This window comes from Falco peregrinus, chromosome 13 (genome assembly GCF_023634155.1).
Source record: "Falco peregrinus isolate bFalPer1 chromosome 13, bFalPer1.pri, whole genome shotgun sequence".
Classification (NCBI taxonomy): Eukaryota; Metazoa; Chordata; class Aves; order Falconiformes; family Falconidae; genus Falco; species Falco peregrinus.
The window spans coordinates 17,117,536-17,135,469 of NC_073733.1; the positions used below are offsets into that span (position 1 = coordinate 17,117,536).

Here is a 17,934-nt window from a genome sequence, read left to right on the forward strand (position 1 = left end):
GTAATTTTAGATGATCCACTATGAGGATGTGAAGAAAAGTGCCAGGAATAGAGATCTTTAAGGTCTGTTCATTCATGTTAGTGGATTTAGAAATTCTATGTCCTTCCCCTGACCAGGATTTACTGTCCTCCACTGTCACTGCAATGCAGACCAAGGTGGGTTTGCACAAAGCTCTGGGATGGCGTTCGCCTGCACTGCCTTCCACAGCAGCATGAGGCAGACTGATTCACTCAGCATCGCAGGGAGTTACGAGCCTGCACCCTCCAAGTTACTGAATCTCAGCTGAGGACGCATTTGCCACTAGATGTTCTACACAGCATGTAAAATATGATCCCGAGGGGCTCTCGTTTGTTTTACAGACGTCCAGTTACACAGCTTCTACCCAACAGCTTGCTTGAATTCTGCATCCCCAGAAAACATTATGGCAAAGAAAAATGATTTCCTCATACTATCATGAATCAAACAAATGTCAAGCTCCAGAAACATGATTTTGCCCTCAGCACAGCAATTCTGAAGATGGATGTGTGCGGATGTAATCCTGCAGCATCCATGGATTTTCTAACCTCAACCTCCCAGTGTGGCAACAAAAACAACTGGAAAACAAGCCCGCACAAGGCAAAGAAAAACCCTGGCCACACTGCCTGGGCTCCTGAGCGCAGGATTTTCTCCTCCGAGCAGGCTTTCCCCACGCCACCCTCTTCAGTTGTTTCAAAAGCACGTATGGTGAAACAAGTACTACAGGGAAAACAAGCTCTCCAGAAAGAAAATGATGCTGCTCAGGGAAAACATTTAAAGTGCCTAGACATATGGCCTGGGATTTGCTTTTAATACACAATTTGTAACACACACTGGAGCTGAACAGGCTTATCTACTATTACACAGCTTTCTGACTACTTGTGGCTTCTCCCTCCCCAGACCCTGCTGAGATCAGGGACCTGCAGCATCTGGACCTGAAGGCTCTGCCCCCAAGTGCCCATTTTTTTCCATTCTAAGATATACTCACATCGAGGTTTTACTTATCAAGAAGCACAAGGCAGAGTACTGAGACAAAATGCGATGTTAGAAGTGCTCATCACACGCAGTACGGCAGAAGGTCTCCTTTAGGAGAGCACTTTTGGATTTTTATTGATAATAGTTAGCATTTATGGGCTTGGGACAGTTGTTTATGTCCCTCATATTTTGCCATAGGCCACTCTTTTCATCTGATAATTGTACTTTTAGCTGCCGTTAAAGCATGCCAAAGGAGAAGGGCAATGAGAGAGGAAGAGGAATTATCTCTGCATCCTCCGGGCTGGGAAATGGGGCTCAGCAGCAGCCAGGCAGACCCCAGCCCAAGGGAACTCCCTGAGGACCAGGGGTGTGAGGAGCCCCTTGCTCTCCCAGGTCAGCTGGGGAAGATGCAAAGGGACACCCCAGCTTCATGCCCTCACCCCCACTCCTGGAAAGTGGACTAGTGGAGGGGGGAAGACACATTCCCATCCCTGGGACTCGCCTGTAGCTCCATTTCCCTGGCAGGTGCCACCCTATATGTGACTCCGAGTCCATGGGCTCTCCCAGCTGCTGCTCCAGCTGTGGCGGTCCTCACAGCTTATTGCAACCAACCACCTTTCACTGGCATGGCACTTCCATAGGGAGCATCACAGCCCTTAACGGCAGCAAACAAGCCACTGTGTCAGGGCAAAAACACTCTCTGGGTCTGCAGAGTTACTGGTTTACAATGTACATGGCAATGGCCCCAACTAAAAAATCCTTACTTTCAAAAAATGCTTAAAACTGTAGGATGAGGTTTTGTCATATCCGTCTCCGTGCTCCTCTCGTTTCTTGCAGAAGACCAAGGCTTTCTCGTACAGGAACAGATGCCTCTGCATTGGCTTGAACCTGGCAAGATCCTTCATTTTTGTCGGACCTTTTCGGTGTCCTGTCCAAACACTGAAAGATCCTTGCATCAATACCTTCCCCAGTTCGCTCAGGTCACCCTGGTGAGAATATGACAAACAAAAAAAAGAAAGAAAAAGATGTCAATTAAAATGTAAGAGGGCTGTCCAAACAATGACAGGCGCCGAAGCCAGCTCTGTTCCAAGGCACGGCACTCTAAGAATAGGTCTTCCTGGAAGGATCAGATGATCCTTTGGGAGTGACGGCATGGTGCCAGGAGGGAAGCAGAGGTCTCTGGCGCAGGCCTGCAGCTAGTCTGTGTGAAGGGGTACAAGTCAGTAACTGGAAGAACTAGGAAGATAGGAAAACTCGCCAGCTCCTATGGAAGACCAGGTCAAGGGCTCCGGCTACTTCAGTGGGAGAGAGAGCAGATGAGATCTGAGCCTGAACGGAGGTCTTGGAGGATGGACTTCTCAAGGACTGGGACCAGCAGCTTAGGAAGCCAGCCTCTCACCCTTCCACAAAGCCCTAGGAAAGACAACCACTTCCTTGGGCAAGGATCAAAACCAGACTCAACAGAGTATTTAGTTAAATGTTGAATGAGAAATGCTATGAAGACACCCCGGGCGCATCCTAAGGTCAGCCAGCAGAGAACTAAGGTGTATGCTGGAAAAATACTCTCAAAAACCACAAGGTGGCAAGTGTGGGCACTATGCAACTTCTGATATGTCCTTTGCATGCAGATATTTTCCAAAATCCTGAAAACAGATGGAACACTATCACCTGTAAGAGCTTCCTGATCCCATTAACTTTGCAGCTGCCCTAGTGTAGTTTGTAGCTCATACGTTCTGGGACACTATCCATTCCCAATGCCCCACCTGGCCTTGCGCAAGGTCTCTCATTACCCAAAACTACTCACATCATATCCTGTTATTGAAATCTGATGCATAGAGTCATTGACTGACTTTAGCAAATCCAACATCGCAACCAGAGCTTCCTGAAGTTCCTGAACTCCATCACAGCTCGTGCTGTACTTTAGCAGCTCCTGAAAATAGAAATGGAAGAGCATGTGTTTGCACTTGAACAAAGCAGATCTTTCCATCTCGCCCAGAGTTTCCAATACCCAAAAGCAACCTACACCTCCTGAGTTTCTTTTTTCATATGTCACTGGAAAAAAACATTGACTCTAAACCACAGACAGTATGAGGTGGAGAACAGATCACTGAAGCATGGCCCATTTTTTTCTGGGTTTCCTTAAGAACATTGTCAGGTTATAGAGCAGCATCACGCTCATCTAAGTTCTGTGTGTTGTGTTTCCTGCTGGGTAAGAAATAAGGAACTAAGGCTCAGGTTTCCCATTAGCTGCCAATACGCCATATTTGCCTTCAGATGAGGTGGGCAGCAGATGATTGTCTTCAGCCTGGCAGACAGAAGGAACAGAATTTACAAAATCTAGAGCCTTCAAGTCAATAAATGGAAGGCAGATTAGGGAATTATACCATTGTTATAAAATTACTTTCATTTCAGATCTCCTGTGCCCACCTACACACTTCACGTGTACTCATCTCTCATTCCAGAGGCTAGGAGGTAGGGTACAGAAGCCACCACCCCAGTGTTATTCCACTTTACAGAGTGGCAGTAACAGCACTGCCCTGCCTCAGACAGGGGACACAAAAATAAATGCATTCAAGATTACAGGCACTATAACAGCCTGAGGAGAAGAAGAGGTGCATCAACATATTTCATTCATCGTACTGGTCGTGACCATCACGATCATCTCTCGTTCAGTTTTCTTAGAAGTGCTTCTGTCATTTTGCATCTCTGAACAGATTCAAACAGTCTTTCTCCCCTCAAAAAACGGCTCATTAAAAGCCCCTGTTCCTTTTTCAGGTACGCAAATCATCTTCACCGAAAGACACTATGGAGGGCCAAGATAAGCAATATGTAATCTAAAGCTCTGTGCTGATTTACAGGTAACCCTTAATTGAAAAATAAAACAAACTGGAAAAACAAATCCATCTCCTGATGTCCTTTCAAAGCAGAATATGAAATACCTTCAGAAGTAACTGGTATTTTGTCAGGCGCTGCACTGGTTTGAGCAAATAGGAATCCAGCCCGAGTTTGTGCTCTAATTTTCTTTGGCATTCCTGGAACAAAGAATTCAGATTAAATAAGTTCTGCACCAACTATAGGTCGTTATTCCAACAGCATGACTAGTATGGTTTAATGACTTCAAAGGTTTCATGTAAAAACATCATATGGCGCCTATAACTAAAGAAATTTCATAAAAACACATAAAATAATATCATGAATTTTTTCATGATGCTGAAACTCCTTGTGTACAAGAAACTCCAGCTGCTATTTTTGTGAAGCTTCCATGCGATGGTGAACAGAATATGCTGCAAAATTGTGGGGTACTGAGGAAGGTGTTTAGGACAAGTGAGTGTCCCAGGACGACGCCAGCCTTGGCAGGAACAAACAGCTCACCTGGAAGAAGGTGCTTTCAGAGCACTGCCTCCACAGGGACTCCGACCGGGGCTTGTTCTGGCAGTATTTCTCATACATCTGGAAATCCTCTCGCTGCAAGGGAAGCCGAAAGGCAAGTCACATGCATGCAGCCAAATCAGGTGAACACCCAAATTATAAATTTGCTTTTATCTCTGTTGCCAGCTTTAATATCTAAAAGTCACAGAGTGTGGGTAAAAAAAGCACTGCTGGGAATCACAGCAGCCTGCAGTGTAGTCACGACTGTTGCTCTCCCCCATCTGCTGCTGGCCACGCACCTACGCTCCTGCCTGGCTGTTGGTGTTGCGTGTCAGAAGCGTCTTACTCAACTGACATAACTGAGATGTTGCACAGTGCGACAAATCAGAAGAAACATTGGCCTTCAAGTCTGCTTTATATGTGAAAATGAGTCACCCACCCTGTCTAGGAAACAAAATCCCACTCTCTCGGGTGCTCCCAGGCAGCTTTCCAAACTGTGCAGGAAAATTCTGCAAGAGATGGGAGAAGAGACAAAACGCAGTGGCACACAAGGTATGGTTTGGGTATTTAATCATTATAGGAAATCAATCTGATAAAAAGGGGAACAGAGCCAGCATCGTACTTGTTGTGGAAGTCGTATATCTCGGGCATGTTTCCGAAGAGGACGTCCTTCCTGTTCCTCAGCACGGGAGGCATGAGGATGAGCATGGCAGGGTTATCCATCTCAGCTCTGTAGCCCTGCAGGATGCAAAAGGGGCTCATCACTCAGTTGGTAAGGCCTTGGCTTGGCATCTCCTCGAAGGCAGATGAAAAGGGGACATGAACAGATTTTCAACACAATCTGCTTTGCTTCAAAGCGCAACATCCCCTTTAACTCCTTATCTGCATCTCTAAACCCCTGTCCTTCAGCCCCTGGGGCACGTGGGGTTGTGGTCCAGCAGGGGATGGCTTGGGATGGCCCCTGTAGGGCTGGCCGGCGCCACAAGATGCTCCCTATTCACCAAAGGCAAACAGCAGCCACTTGCTCCTCACTATGGCCTGACTGCACGAGAGGTCCCTGAGGAATATTTGTCTGGGTTGACCATATCTGCTGCTATGACTGTGGGACACAGGAGTGACAATGTGTTTGTACGGGGTACGCAGTTACACACAACCTCACGGGACCCAGCGCAGCGAGGTGACTTGTTACAAAGCAGAGACAGCTTGAGGTCAGAATCAATGGGCTTTCTGCTCTTGTACAACGCCTGCTGAGCACTGGGGTCTCGCTCTCCTCCATACTTCAGGATTTCTGTCCTCTGTGGCTCCACCTGCCTCTTGAAATCACAGCCTCCCAAACCAGGGAGGAGCTGGAAGGGACAGCACTGCACTACAAACTGCGTGGTGGAACTAAGAAATAACGCACAGCTCCCCTCAGTAACACCACATCACCGCACCAAGGCAAAAACATTCACCGGGTATGGTGAATACCCTAACTGCAGAAGGCACGGGCAGAGCTCAGGACCGCCGCGGCAAAGAGGACATCAAGGTGGCTGCTAGCCACAGCTCAAGCTGACCATGTTAGTCACCGAGATGGCACAGCACTGAGGCCCTTCCAACCTGAGTAGCAAAAATCTTTGCAAAAATGTCTGCAGTATGCACAGCATGTCTTCTTTGGCTTGCCAAATTAATCTCTCACACTCATTATGGTAGGAATCAGTATTCCTCATACGAAGCAGGCATTTTGCAGTTGAGTAAAGATGCAGTAGAAGATAAGTACCTGTAAAATTAGTCATTTGTATTTAACCACTGCAAGCAGGCTTCCCTCTTCAAAGGAAATACTATTTTCAGAAAATCTGAGTCTATCTGTCCATTTTTCTCTATCTAGACTTGATATGCATGGTAATAAATCTATGTACCTGCCAACTGCTTTATCATACAGAGTATGGTTTAACAACAAAAAACAATCAGTGCAGGGCAATTACATGTAACTACCTGCAGTCCAACAGATTTATATCCTGCTTGCTCCTGGGTGAGAGAAATGCAAGGGGGGAGAGCTATTTAACAGCCAACTTGTTTTGGCCATCAGCAAGAGTTATTTTGGAATAAAGCAGAAATGTCTAAAATGGCAGTATGAGAAATTATTACCTGGTTTCTAAAGAAACGTGCTTTACACAATCACAAATTTCACAGCATTGAAACAGAATCCTCCCAAGGATAAAACACAAGCTTCTTTCTTTTGTTTCCAAAAGGTAAAAGAAATGGAGGAACAGTTAAAAATAACAGCTTTTTGTACACTTCTCCAGGCACTGATAAAACTAATTACCAGTGCTTTTGCGTACAAACAGAAGGCTTCTCCCTCATTCTAGATGAAAAGCTCATCCTGACACCAACTGTTCCTGCAGATGCCCCCAACAAAGGAAAACTGGGGAGATGACTTGAGCATTTACGACTAGCTTGGGATCTGACAGTCTGGTGGAAACCTGCCCCATCACATTTTTGCTCAGTTTGACAGAGCGGCAGGTGCCCTTTTGTACAAGTTGCTGGGGAACAGCAATGAACAACCTGAAAAAGTCACTCACCGTCAAAACAGTGAAGAGTTCCTCTACGTACACTCTCTCAGTTTCTATAAGCTCATTGATGACATGGCTAAAATAAAGAAAAAAATAGAAGTATATTATTTTTATGCCTGTAAAAACCCCACAGGCAACCAGTGCAGTTCAACAAGCCCAAAACACAGTGCGACCTCATTAACAGCCCACATAGGGACGATAAAACGGGTAAAAGCACAAGAGATGAAACCCAGGTCAGGTTGGAGGAACACATGCGCTGGGCAAGGACCAGCTAGAAATAAACTCACTTATTTTGAGTGATGTAAACAGGGTGAAAACTTACCCTTTTAGTATATCTAAGTTGTCATCACTGTCTGAAATAAAATACTGCAAGGAATTCCGTTTTTCCTGATAGTCATGCATTACTTCAATCTGGAAAAGAAATGGGAGGCACTGGGAAGAAGAGCTGCAGGGAGGTTACTGCAGAGGCAGGACAAGCCCAGCCCCTGATACCGGCACAGGAACTCTGTGGGGAAGGATAAATTACGTTTCCTTTTAAGAAATCTTTTGTGACACAAAATTTTGAAAGGGAATAGTGTATAATAGGTAGCCAAATATTCCCAGAAATTACTCTGCTACATAAAATCTGAAAATACTGGTAACGTAATTCATTAATGCAGAGACCAGAGAACAGTTTCCACTGGGGAAATATCTGCAGATGGGCATTTTCTTAATAGACATCACTGTTATGCAAAGAACAAGCTCAGGGAATTAACACGCAGGAAATCGATATCTGTGACTCAGGAAAACAATCCGAGATAGATCTCAGGTGCTGGACTAATCCAGCTAAGTCATATGGATATGAAAGGTTTGTTGTTTCAGGTTTTTTTAAAGGAGGGGAAAAGAAACCACCAAAGAACATCTTCAAATCAAAAGCACAAATACAATCAATATTTAGAAGGGTTTCTGTTTTTCAGTCTATAAAACTCATTCTGATTTCATGACTAATTTTTACCTTGCGAGAACTTGGAGTTTTTCTTGACGTTTTCTTCCCAGGAAGAGAGAGATCAAATGAAAATTTCAAACTGGAATTAAAATCCACACCTTGGGTAGAAAAAACCCCATAATTACATTATGCACATCTGTAGTGAAGGACAGGGTTCAGACAGAAATAATAAGTCATGAAGAAAAATGGGATATGTCTTAAGAATAAATAATTAGTTATCTAATACCACAAACAAACTGACAAAATAAAGGCTCTCTCAAACAACAGTACTAATAGCAAGTAGCACAAGTCACATGGACAGTCGCGAAGGCCATAAAGTAAAAAGTAATCAGAAAAAAAAAAAATGTCCATTAAGTGAATACTGTAATCAAAACCTAACAGTCTGTGAAGCCTGTGCAAATGACGGAAAACAATAGAATCAAATAACCTACCAAAAGGAGTATCACCTACTGGGATATTGTTTTAAAGTCCTTTTATGAACGTAGGGCAAGACGCTCAGCTGGTATAATTTGTTTCTCCACCTTGGAAGAATTTATTGATATTGTCAGTAAATAATTACAAGTTGTAATACTGTGGAATACAGAAGTAAACTGGAAGCTTAAAAATAAAACATCAATCTCCCTATTGAGTTGTACAGCATCTCCCAAATACTTCCTAGTCCTGAATAGCCAACAAGGTAATTCCTCAGCAAAACACGCCTTCTCCCCCAACATGAATGGCAATCATGAATTTCTCAAGAATCTCACTGGCCTCAGTGACAGCTCCACGTGCCAGACTGCAGCCACAGCAGCTACACCAAATTCTTAGATGGACCAAAAATTAACACATTCTGATATGTAATATCCACCTTATTCACAAATAGAAGAAAGAGGCTGGCGATGTTTAAAAAAATAATTTAAAAATAACCTGGACTAATAGGCTATCTTTCCATTGGGTCAAAAAAGGTATCACAGCACACATGAATGCAAGAGCAGCTGTGCCTAGGTTTGAGGTTTGAGCAGTGCTGACACCAAAGAGCCACCTTTGTGAAGCAGAAGATGTAGCGAGAAAAATGGATGCAGAGGGATATGCAGAGAGCCGGCAGCCCACCTTCACCTGGGGCTGCTGCCAGAGAGCTACCACCGGCAGGGGCCCACGCCTCCACCTGCACATGCACCAAGCAATCAAGGAGAGCGCTCTGGATGCTGCAGAGCACATCAAAGGCACATGTGGGGTGCACCCCGTCACGGACAGGAGGACCCAGAAGAAGGGAGGACTCGCCAGTGGTCCCCTGGGGAGCACACGGACCGGAGTTCAGCGGGGGGTGGTCACCGGCTGTGGTTCTGCTGCAAGGGTGGCTTTGCTCCAGCACGCGGGCTCGCGCCGCGCCGCTGCTGTGCATCTCGCTACGCTTTACAGCTCAAGACAGGACAGGTTTACTCTTTTTTTTCTCCCCAAAAAGTGGTTTCAAAATTAGAACCGCATTTATCAGACGGGCTTCAAACCCAGGGCAAAGATGAAAGAGGAAGCGTCTGTCCTCAGACAGAAGAGGAAGGGGGAGGAAAACAAAAGAAAGAAAGAGAGGACAAAAGTAATGTGCTCAGGGGTGGCTTGGTTTCAATCCACACCATAAAACCCATCCGTCTCAAAGCACTCCCGGCGGAGCCCAGCATGCGTCTTTGACACTGCACGTCACGCCAGCAGGCCTGCAGCATTTTGATGTTTTGTATCAAACACAGGCCTTATTAAAAAGCTCTCTTGGCGTGATCTATCCAAAGAGGAGCCTTTTGTCTTTCCCTGCTTGCTGGCTCCGCTCATTTCAACACACTTGATCATCTCTTTCAAGGAGAGGATTAATGGAGGATACCTGCGCTTGGCAGGCGACCGAGTGCCTTTGCTGGAAAAACGTGCACCCCACAAAGGCATGAAATAAGTCCAGCAATTGATGATGGTCTCACGACATCCCACGGAGGTGGCCACCCATTCACCCCTACTCTTCCAGTCAATAAATCCTCCTTAACACTTTCCTGTTTCTAGGAAGCTGGAAAAGTTACATTAGGCAAAATGGGCAATGCTCTACTTTGCAGATTCAGAGTTTTTCTCCTGATCGAGGAAAGGGGTTCACAGAGCAGTGTGGTGTAGTGAAGGTGGCAGCAGCCTGGAAAGAGGAAATCTGGGATTTACTGGCTGCACTGGCCTGCATCTTGAGTAGCTTAATTCCCCTCACTGCATCTAGCTTCATTCCCCTCCCTCCACTAGCCTGACTATTTACACTGCTGCTGCTGTATGACACCTGCTGCAATTCACCATTACCAATATTCATCAATTCACGATAAAGATTTTGTACTAAAACACAGATGTTTAATTGCTTTATGCAGTCAGATCACTGAATTTAATATTCCCACACAACTTAGCATGTCCCTGGTTTAAAATACAAGGATGTTACCTTGGAATACTTTTTAAGTCTGATACATACAGGACTGCCAAGGATGAAAGTTTTAATGTTATCATTTAAAGCTAATATTGAGCCACATCCCATTACCAAAATCAGGGCAGAACATTCAGTGACCTCAGTTCAACCAGAATTTGTACCTTTATGGACAGTAATTATTGTCCAGCAGGATTTAAGGAAGACATCCTCAAGGAATCAAAGGGAGTTAAGCATCCACCTCATTTCTGTTCATAAGATGAGCCCCTCATTTCTCCAAGCTCCTTTGCAAACATCAGTCCGACTTGATGCCAGCTCCAGCTCAAGACAGTCGCAGACAATAGGTATGCTAATAAATTTAAAAACATTGCCCTTTTTCCCTGTAGCACTAATTTACCAGGTTTCAGCCCAGTAGGATGCTAGTAAAGCAGAACTGGAAGCATGTGCTTTTTACGGCTCTCTTTTTTCATTGAGTAGGAAGTGAAAACAAATACCAAGCAACCAGCCCCATTCTTCACACAGGTTTGAGAAGCTAGACACAAAAATTGGAAAGGTAATAAATCATCTCATATACATTTAGCATTATACAACAACTCTGTACCAGCCAGCAAGCTTTAGCTGGTTTCTCAAAGCTGCCCTTAGTCTTACTCATCCTGCCTCAAAGGAAAATTATCATCTGAAAATAGCATAAACTTAAAAGATTTTACCATGTTTAGGAGAGAACAATGGCGATTTTGATCTCGGTGGATTTTCTGGCCGAGGGGCTACTAACTGGACAGGTCGCACGTGTTTATCCAACAGCTTCTTGAAGCAAGATTGCCGATTCTCAAACATGCTTCGAACGTTTTCAAGCTTGACCTGCACTGACTGTATCTGGCACTGTAGAGAGTGAAAAGGACTCCTGTGATCAAATAACCACCATAATTTTCCACTTTGACCCAAACCAGAGGACTACAAGGGTGATGACACTGCAACACAGTCCGACCCTGCCCTTCACCTGTGCAGCAAGGAACTGGAAGGGCTGCTTACCTTCAGGTCAGGTGTTAAGACTGACTCAAAATCATAGCGTAGGGCTTGGGGATCATAGTTTAAGTAGGCTGAAGAGCTTTCAAGAAATCTTTCTATGTCCTGGAGAGCTTTCTGAGCGCCTTCTTTAGACTGGCACTTATCCATCTGCTGGTTGGCGAGCAGGTAGGCACCTTCGTCACAGCACTGCAGAGCCTGGTAACAGCACAGGGCAAACACAGGGAGCAAGACTGTCAGCAGCACCCCTATGAAATCAAGGTTCCCATGAGGAATACCTTTTACTGGATCTGTATTTTCAACTTGGAGCTAATTAGTACTCCTAAAGACCTCAGCAGCTATTGCATTTTGATTAGAAAGTAGAAAGGCCACATTTTTTCTGGAGGGCGACTGCAGTCCTCAACATACCCAGCCAAGTTGCGCTCCCACTTGTACCTGGCTAAAACCAACGGTAAAACTGACACCGAAGCACTATTCAGTGCATAGTTGAACCAAATGATAAGCAGATCTTTATTTATCCAATTTAGAAAGCTGAAGGGGGCAGTACAGAGTTTACAGTGAGACACGCAGGTTTCTTGAAATAAATGCCTGCCTCTGAGCAGACCTGAATCACAAGGAATGACCACAGTAACTGCATTCCTGTTCCGAAAAAAATAAGGATTTTAAATTGCAGTTGAAAGGTCAGCATTTAACATGCACAGGTAACAGGTGAACGCCAGGCTGGGGTTTGGCTGGCACTCACACGCTGTGGTGTGCACAGGCGTAAGAAGATGCTGCAGCCAAGAACGACAGAGGACCTCCAGTGCTGCGAGCGGAAAGCGGGGTGGTGGAGAGCAGGACCACGGTGTGCGGCAGCACAGCCCATGGGCTACACCACCGCACCGGCCAGGAACGTGGGAGGCCTGAGAGAGGACACTGCCCTGCAGCTGAGGGGCTGCTGAGGGACCATGTGCCCCCACAGATTAGTGCAACATTGCAGACACAGAGAGAAAGAACAAGCTCCCAAGTCCCCCCAAACAGTGAAATGGAACAGGGTCAAACTTCGCTGCTTCTCTTAATGGCCTCAAGCATGTTACAGCAGTGTGCCTTCTGGCCTAATTAGCGTGAATTTCCCTAAATGAATATCTGACTCTGATTAAGATATCAAAGAGCATTGGAGCCACACGACTCCACTTCCATGCTAGCACACAGCAGCTGTGCCTATCTACCAATCTGTCACCGTATTTTACAGTCAGCTATGTTCATTCTTAATAAATTGCTAAGGAAAAAGGGCTGGCGTTTATCTGCAAGCATTACCTCTTTTGCACTGGGTATGAAAACCTCAAAACTCAATTAAAATGTGGATGCAACATGAAAGCATGACCAACAGCAGCAGCTGAACTTGGGCATTCTGAACTGCCCTCTGGAGATGCCCACCTCTTTCTGCTGACTATTCACAGCACCAGTAGAGAACGCTTTGCTAACTTAACCAGCTAACCAAGGGGTGAATCACTCCTCCAGCCGCTGGTGAACACTTCCCTACCATGACCTGCTGAAGCAAAGCTGCACATTTCGCACACTTCCAGCTAAGATGTGGAGAGGCTAACCCCATGGGGAAGCAAAGGGTCTACTTCTCAGGTCACTGCATCTCTGAACTGTACCTGCTGAAGGCGGGTATGAAGATCCAAGGTCTTCTGCAGTCGCAACTGCTTCCTTTTGATCTCGTCAGACAAGACATCAGAATGGTGCCGCAGCTCGTTGCATTGCTGGCAGATTAAGTTGAGTGCATAGTGATGGTTTGCTGCTAGCTGGTGTCCGTGTAGTATCACCACCTGAGCCTTCCCTATCAGATCCTTCAGTGAAAGGAAGAGAATGGATTGGACACTTACTGAAATAATGCCAAAATATCTACATGTGACAACATGCATTTTCACGTCTTACCAGATTTCAGGTACACATGGCGATGACTGCCATTAGGAGTAGGCAGATGGGTGGCTTACGCAGGATAAAATAGCACCCATCGTCTGGGAAAAAAAAACCTTTTGCTATCCAAAAAGAGGATGAAGTAAACTGTATTTCACCAAACTAGCAATGCCGTGAATGGCTGTTGGCAATGTGCTGCTGCTGTCTCCAGGAACTAGACTGGAAAAACAAACGCAGCTGATACCCGATTTAGGCACACTACGCTCCTAAGCATGAAAGGGAACTTGGGCAGTGAAGGTTTGTGGCGAAAAAAAAACAGGCACTTTGCAGCAAAGCTTGATGCAAAGACCAAGCTATCTCATCTGCACGTCTTGGCCAGTGTAACATCTTCTCCAGGGCTGGCTTTCTGCTGGGACTGCTTCCCTGTTGCACCCTCTCTGCCTGGCCTTGCATTCCTCCTCCCTCCCCCCACAAACATTTCTTCCAAAGGACCAAAAAGCCTCAGGCCTTTCCCCTAGGACTCCAATTTTCAAAGAACCCTCTGAGGGTTGTGTCCAGATCCCTCAGGACTTCTCCGCTGACCCTGTCCCGCTTGCCAAGCGCACCCTTTTACAGAAGTCCCATCTTCAGTCGGGCTCCTGTGAATCACCTCTCTTCACTCTTCTTTCCCCTACATCTCTTCGTCTTCATGCATATGTTATGTTCAATTCACAGGCACATCAAGATAACAACTTTTTTGCCTCTCCATGTGCCTCGCAACAAGTCTGCCTATTAACACTGCTAAAGCACTTAACATATAAATAATTCTTCTATCTCATTAAATCCCACGCCTCCCCTATGTTCAGACATTTATCTGTTCTGGATTTTCACGGTGGCTCAGCGATTTATTTTAACTATGATAAGTAAAAACCCTGTTCCTGGCTTTCGAAGTGATCACAGCGTTGCTGTGCAGAGGAGAGACATGAAATCAATCCTTTCATGGAGCCACTTACCAACGAATTAATCCAGAACCAGGTAATTTCAGAAAACGCTTCCTACCACAAATAGAGAATGTACCTCTTGTGTTTCACTTGTGCTTCTTTCCGTGAAAGAGTATCTCACCTGAGCCATACCATCGAAATGACCCAGGTCCTTGAGCCTCTGTTTTACTTGGGGGACACTGTCGCCAGTGTCGGGCAGCTCCGCTTGCTGACCCTTTAAAAATTCAATGGCATTCTTGACCTAGACACAAAGAAGAAGACTGCTGCAAAAGGATACAAAGCACAGGCAGAAAATCATTCTCAGACCAGAATTAATCGCACTTCAGCTAATCCAATAATAAAACTAGCGTCCAAGGACTAATATCTATGTTCAGAGATGCTTCCAACAGCAAAACCTATGCAACGGCACGGAAGCAACACCTAAATTAGCTCGGAGTAAGGAAGCAGAGTGGTCTCCCCCAGCTAGCTAGCCCTGCCAGAGTCAAGAACTGCAGCATAAATCAAATGCTCTCATAATAAAATCCACTAAAAACTTATCTCCTCTCCCCTCCTTTCCATCTCCAACTCTTCCTTCTGCCAACGGAAGTGCATCTGATCATACCTCTTGAAAACTTTGCTCAAACTTCCACAGCTGTAAATATTGCTCCATTTTTAACTGATGTTTCTCCCAGAAGCCATCAAAAGCAGTCTCCATCTCATGCAGCTGGCCAAGTAACCTTGAGCAGAGAAAAAGGACAGGATTGGAACAGTTTGCATCTAGAGGACAAGCAGAGATGGACAAGCCCTACATTCAGCTCTTCAGGTCTTCTGCACTCAAGCTCTCAGAAGTCAATGGAGTCAATGTATGACTTGTGAAGATTTCAGAGAGAATTTTAATGAAATAATCACTAGAGGTGACAGCGCCTGCGTGACGCAGTTGTTGCTACCTCCATTTATCTGAACAATACCTGGGAGCCTGGCATGGGAGCACCCTGCATCTGCTCCACAGCCTCATCGAAGCAGCGGGGGGGGAAAAAATCACAGCAGGTCAAAGTCGTTTGACAGAAGTCACCCAGCAATGTGATGGCTCTGGAGCAAAATTCCAGTATCTTTGTCTCTGTTTGATAGGTGGCCTAAACAACACATCTACGCTTAAATAACTTGAGTATTTTCACTCAAAAATCAGGCAAATTAGGAACACGGTGCACTCACCGGTGGACAGTCTCCCAGTCCCCAGGCCTCTCGTGGTGCTGGTCCTGACTGCATTCCCCAGGGTCAGGCTCTTCAAAACTGCTCAGAAGCAAGTTTCCCTCTTTTGTGACTGCTGTAATATCTTCCTGCGTAATGCAAAACATTTCTGATTCAGGATACTTCTTTTGAGGTAAGGATAAGTCATTTCATGTTTCTCCCATTTCGTTTCCCTGTGCAAAACAAAGCACCAGCATCCCTTGGACCAAAGGGCTCCCAGCAGATGTTTTAGCCCCTTTCCACGGGGCTCACCCCTGGAGCTGGAGAAGGCTGAGCTACGGACTCCTGCCAGGCTGGGTGGAAACGGGCACACAGGAAAACATCAGGCCATAAAATGATTCAAGGGCAGGAAGACAGCACCACCACAGGCCTCCTGGTGAGCAGGTGGGTTTGTATTAGGCATCTATCCACAAGCTCATGTCTTCAAGCAGGCATTCCTGCAGCTTGAAGGCTGTGCTTCTCCATCAAGGTCATCACAGGAGGTTGTAGGAAGAGCATCCCATAGCGGGACAAAGCTGGGACTGAGACCACGCAGCACCACTTACTACAGCCTCTACATAGAGAGGCAAGTCAGTGCTTTAGTGTTATCTCCACTTAGGGAAAATTTAAACCCTTGGTGTGTTCATTAGCATCAGCTGAGGTGCTTTGTGCTGTGCTGGGCTCAGCCCCGAAGCAGACAGGTGCATTTGGTCAATTATTTTCAAGGAAAAAAAGAGACCAAACACAGAGGTGAGAAGGAAGGAGAAAACAGATGTGGCTGATTAACCGATTTGGAAGAAGCTCTGAAGGAGAGACCTATGCATGGCTCCATGAGAGAGCCAACCCCTGGAGTCGTTAAGACCCCGTCCTAGGAGGTGGCCAGACTCCTACTGCAAGAGAAACAATAGCAAAACCGCTTTAGGGAGAAGATTCAGAAAGCACAGACTTGCTTAAGCATCTGCCTGCCCCAGATAGCTCACAGCAACCTAAACATAACAGCATCTTCAGGGCAGGAGCCCGGGAGCCGAAGGATACGGCCACAGGAGCTTCACCTCCTCCATATGCAGTGTATGCTGCAGGTTTGCAACCCTATCACTAAAACGTCATGGAAGATGACCACAAGGCAAAAACCCCATCTCCTTTTGACATTACCACGTCCAGGAGACTTGAAAGGGAACAGGAATCACGCAGCACGCTTTAGACCACAGGTGGCTGGTACTTCATCCTCTTACATCTCACCCTCCAGAGCCCAGCGTTCCCCTCTTGATTCAAAGCTTTTCATTATACATACAGCAAAGTAGCGTGGCTGTCAAACAGGTGTTAACTTGATTTCTTCCCCATTCAGTATATCAAAAAGGTTAATTTCTTAGTTACTCTGTTTAATTAATTTCTGTCCTTTTTTTCATTGTGTTTGCAACTAGCTTCCGTTCAGTATCACAGCTACATAAATTATTCTGATCAATTCATTATTTGAATTCAGGAATCAGCTGTACCAAGCTTGGGGTTGTCATGAGAGAGACAAGCATCCCATGTCTCGCTGTCACCACAATCTGTGCACAGTTTCTCATCGGCTTTCATCTTTCATGGTCTTAGAAGGAACAAAAGATAAAGGCAATGGACTTCATTTCAGTCAAAAGCCAACGAGCGCTTTTGATATTTGAAATTAATAGATGAGGTACTGAAAGCAACAGATGCCTAGCACTGAGGCTGCTGTGCTTTATATGCAAATGAAAACACAACATGTTTTATTTCTCCACAGAAGAAAGTGTGTATTACAGGCTGGTTTATATTCAGGGCTACGTTGTATAGCTTCTATTTTCCCCCTACACTCTGGCCACAGTCCTAAGCATGAGGTTTAAGTCAGTAAGTCATATTGTAGTGTATGTAGCTGCTGCTTTATACTAGAGCTCTCTTCACTTTCAAGGAAGAAAAAGACTATTGGCAGTATCTATAATGATGCTTTCTATACATAAGCACGCACATTTATGCCTACACATAGCACACTTTGGATGTCATTTTGCATATTTCTTACAGGCAGCCTTCTGGGAACTCACTGTCACGTGAACGGCAAATGGTAATAAATGATAGTTACGCTTCTTGGACTTATGTAAGCGAATCCGGTCAATAAAGCAAAGGAGCTCATTCTTCAGCCACACAGCACGGCTGTTAACACAGGAATTGTTCCTGAAGTGAGGGTTTGGGGACAGGCTTGTGCTGTCCCCAGAAAGATGCAGGAGCAGCAAAGACAACAGCCGGCTGCACTGATTCTTCTAATAATAGGAACGCCTCTAATATATTCCTATTCCTATAATAATAATTCCTACCATAACATTAATCATAATCACAATCAGCTGGGAAAATCTTAAAATCTTAAAGAAAAAGAAGTTGTTTAAGGTGAAACATGCAGCCTCACATGAAGACAGGGATCACATTGTAAGTCCTCTGTACCATGCGCTCATACAAATCCTGCACCTTGGATGCTCTCCAGCACAGTTCCCTTAAGTTCCCCCGGGGAAGCTGCAT

The 17,934-nt window shown here is 45.4% G+C and overlaps 1 protein-coding gene across 2 annotated transcripts in view; it reads right to left on the minus strand.

Annotated features, from left to right (window-relative positions):
- The window catches only part of MCF2 (MCF.2 cell line derived transforming sequence), a 62,553-nt gene that overhangs the window by 14,342 nt on the left and 30,277 nt on the right, over positions 1 to 17,934 (minus strand). For both annotated transcript variants that reach the window (XM_055818174.1, XM_055818175.1), the window contains 15 exons: positions 15,397 to 15,521; positions 14,807 to 14,921; positions 14,327 to 14,446; positions 12,964 to 13,155; positions 11,330 to 11,521; positions 11,008 to 11,179; positions 7,903 to 7,991; positions 7,231 to 7,319; positions 6,918 to 6,984; positions 4,982 to 5,097; positions 4,799 to 4,868; positions 4,363 to 4,455; positions 3,930 to 4,022; positions 2,795 to 2,920; positions 1,755 to 1,976 (listed from right to left, as the gene is read on the minus strand). In XM_055818174.1, coding sequence (XP_055674149.1) covers positions 1,755 to 1,976; positions 2,795 to 2,920; positions 3,930 to 4,022; positions 4,363 to 4,455; positions 4,799 to 4,868; positions 4,982 to 5,097; positions 6,918 to 6,984; positions 7,231 to 7,319; positions 7,903 to 7,991; positions 11,008 to 11,179; positions 11,330 to 11,521; positions 12,964 to 13,155; positions 14,327 to 14,446; positions 14,807 to 14,921; positions 15,397 to 15,521 — 1,881 coding nt within the window. The remainder of the gene's footprint in view (positions 1 to 1,754; positions 1,977 to 2,794; positions 2,921 to 3,929; positions 4,023 to 4,362; positions 4,456 to 4,798; positions 4,869 to 4,981; positions 5,098 to 6,917; positions 6,985 to 7,230; positions 7,320 to 7,902; positions 7,992 to 11,007; positions 11,180 to 11,329; positions 11,522 to 12,963; positions 13,156 to 14,326; positions 14,447 to 14,806; positions 14,922 to 15,396; positions 15,522 to 17,934) is intronic.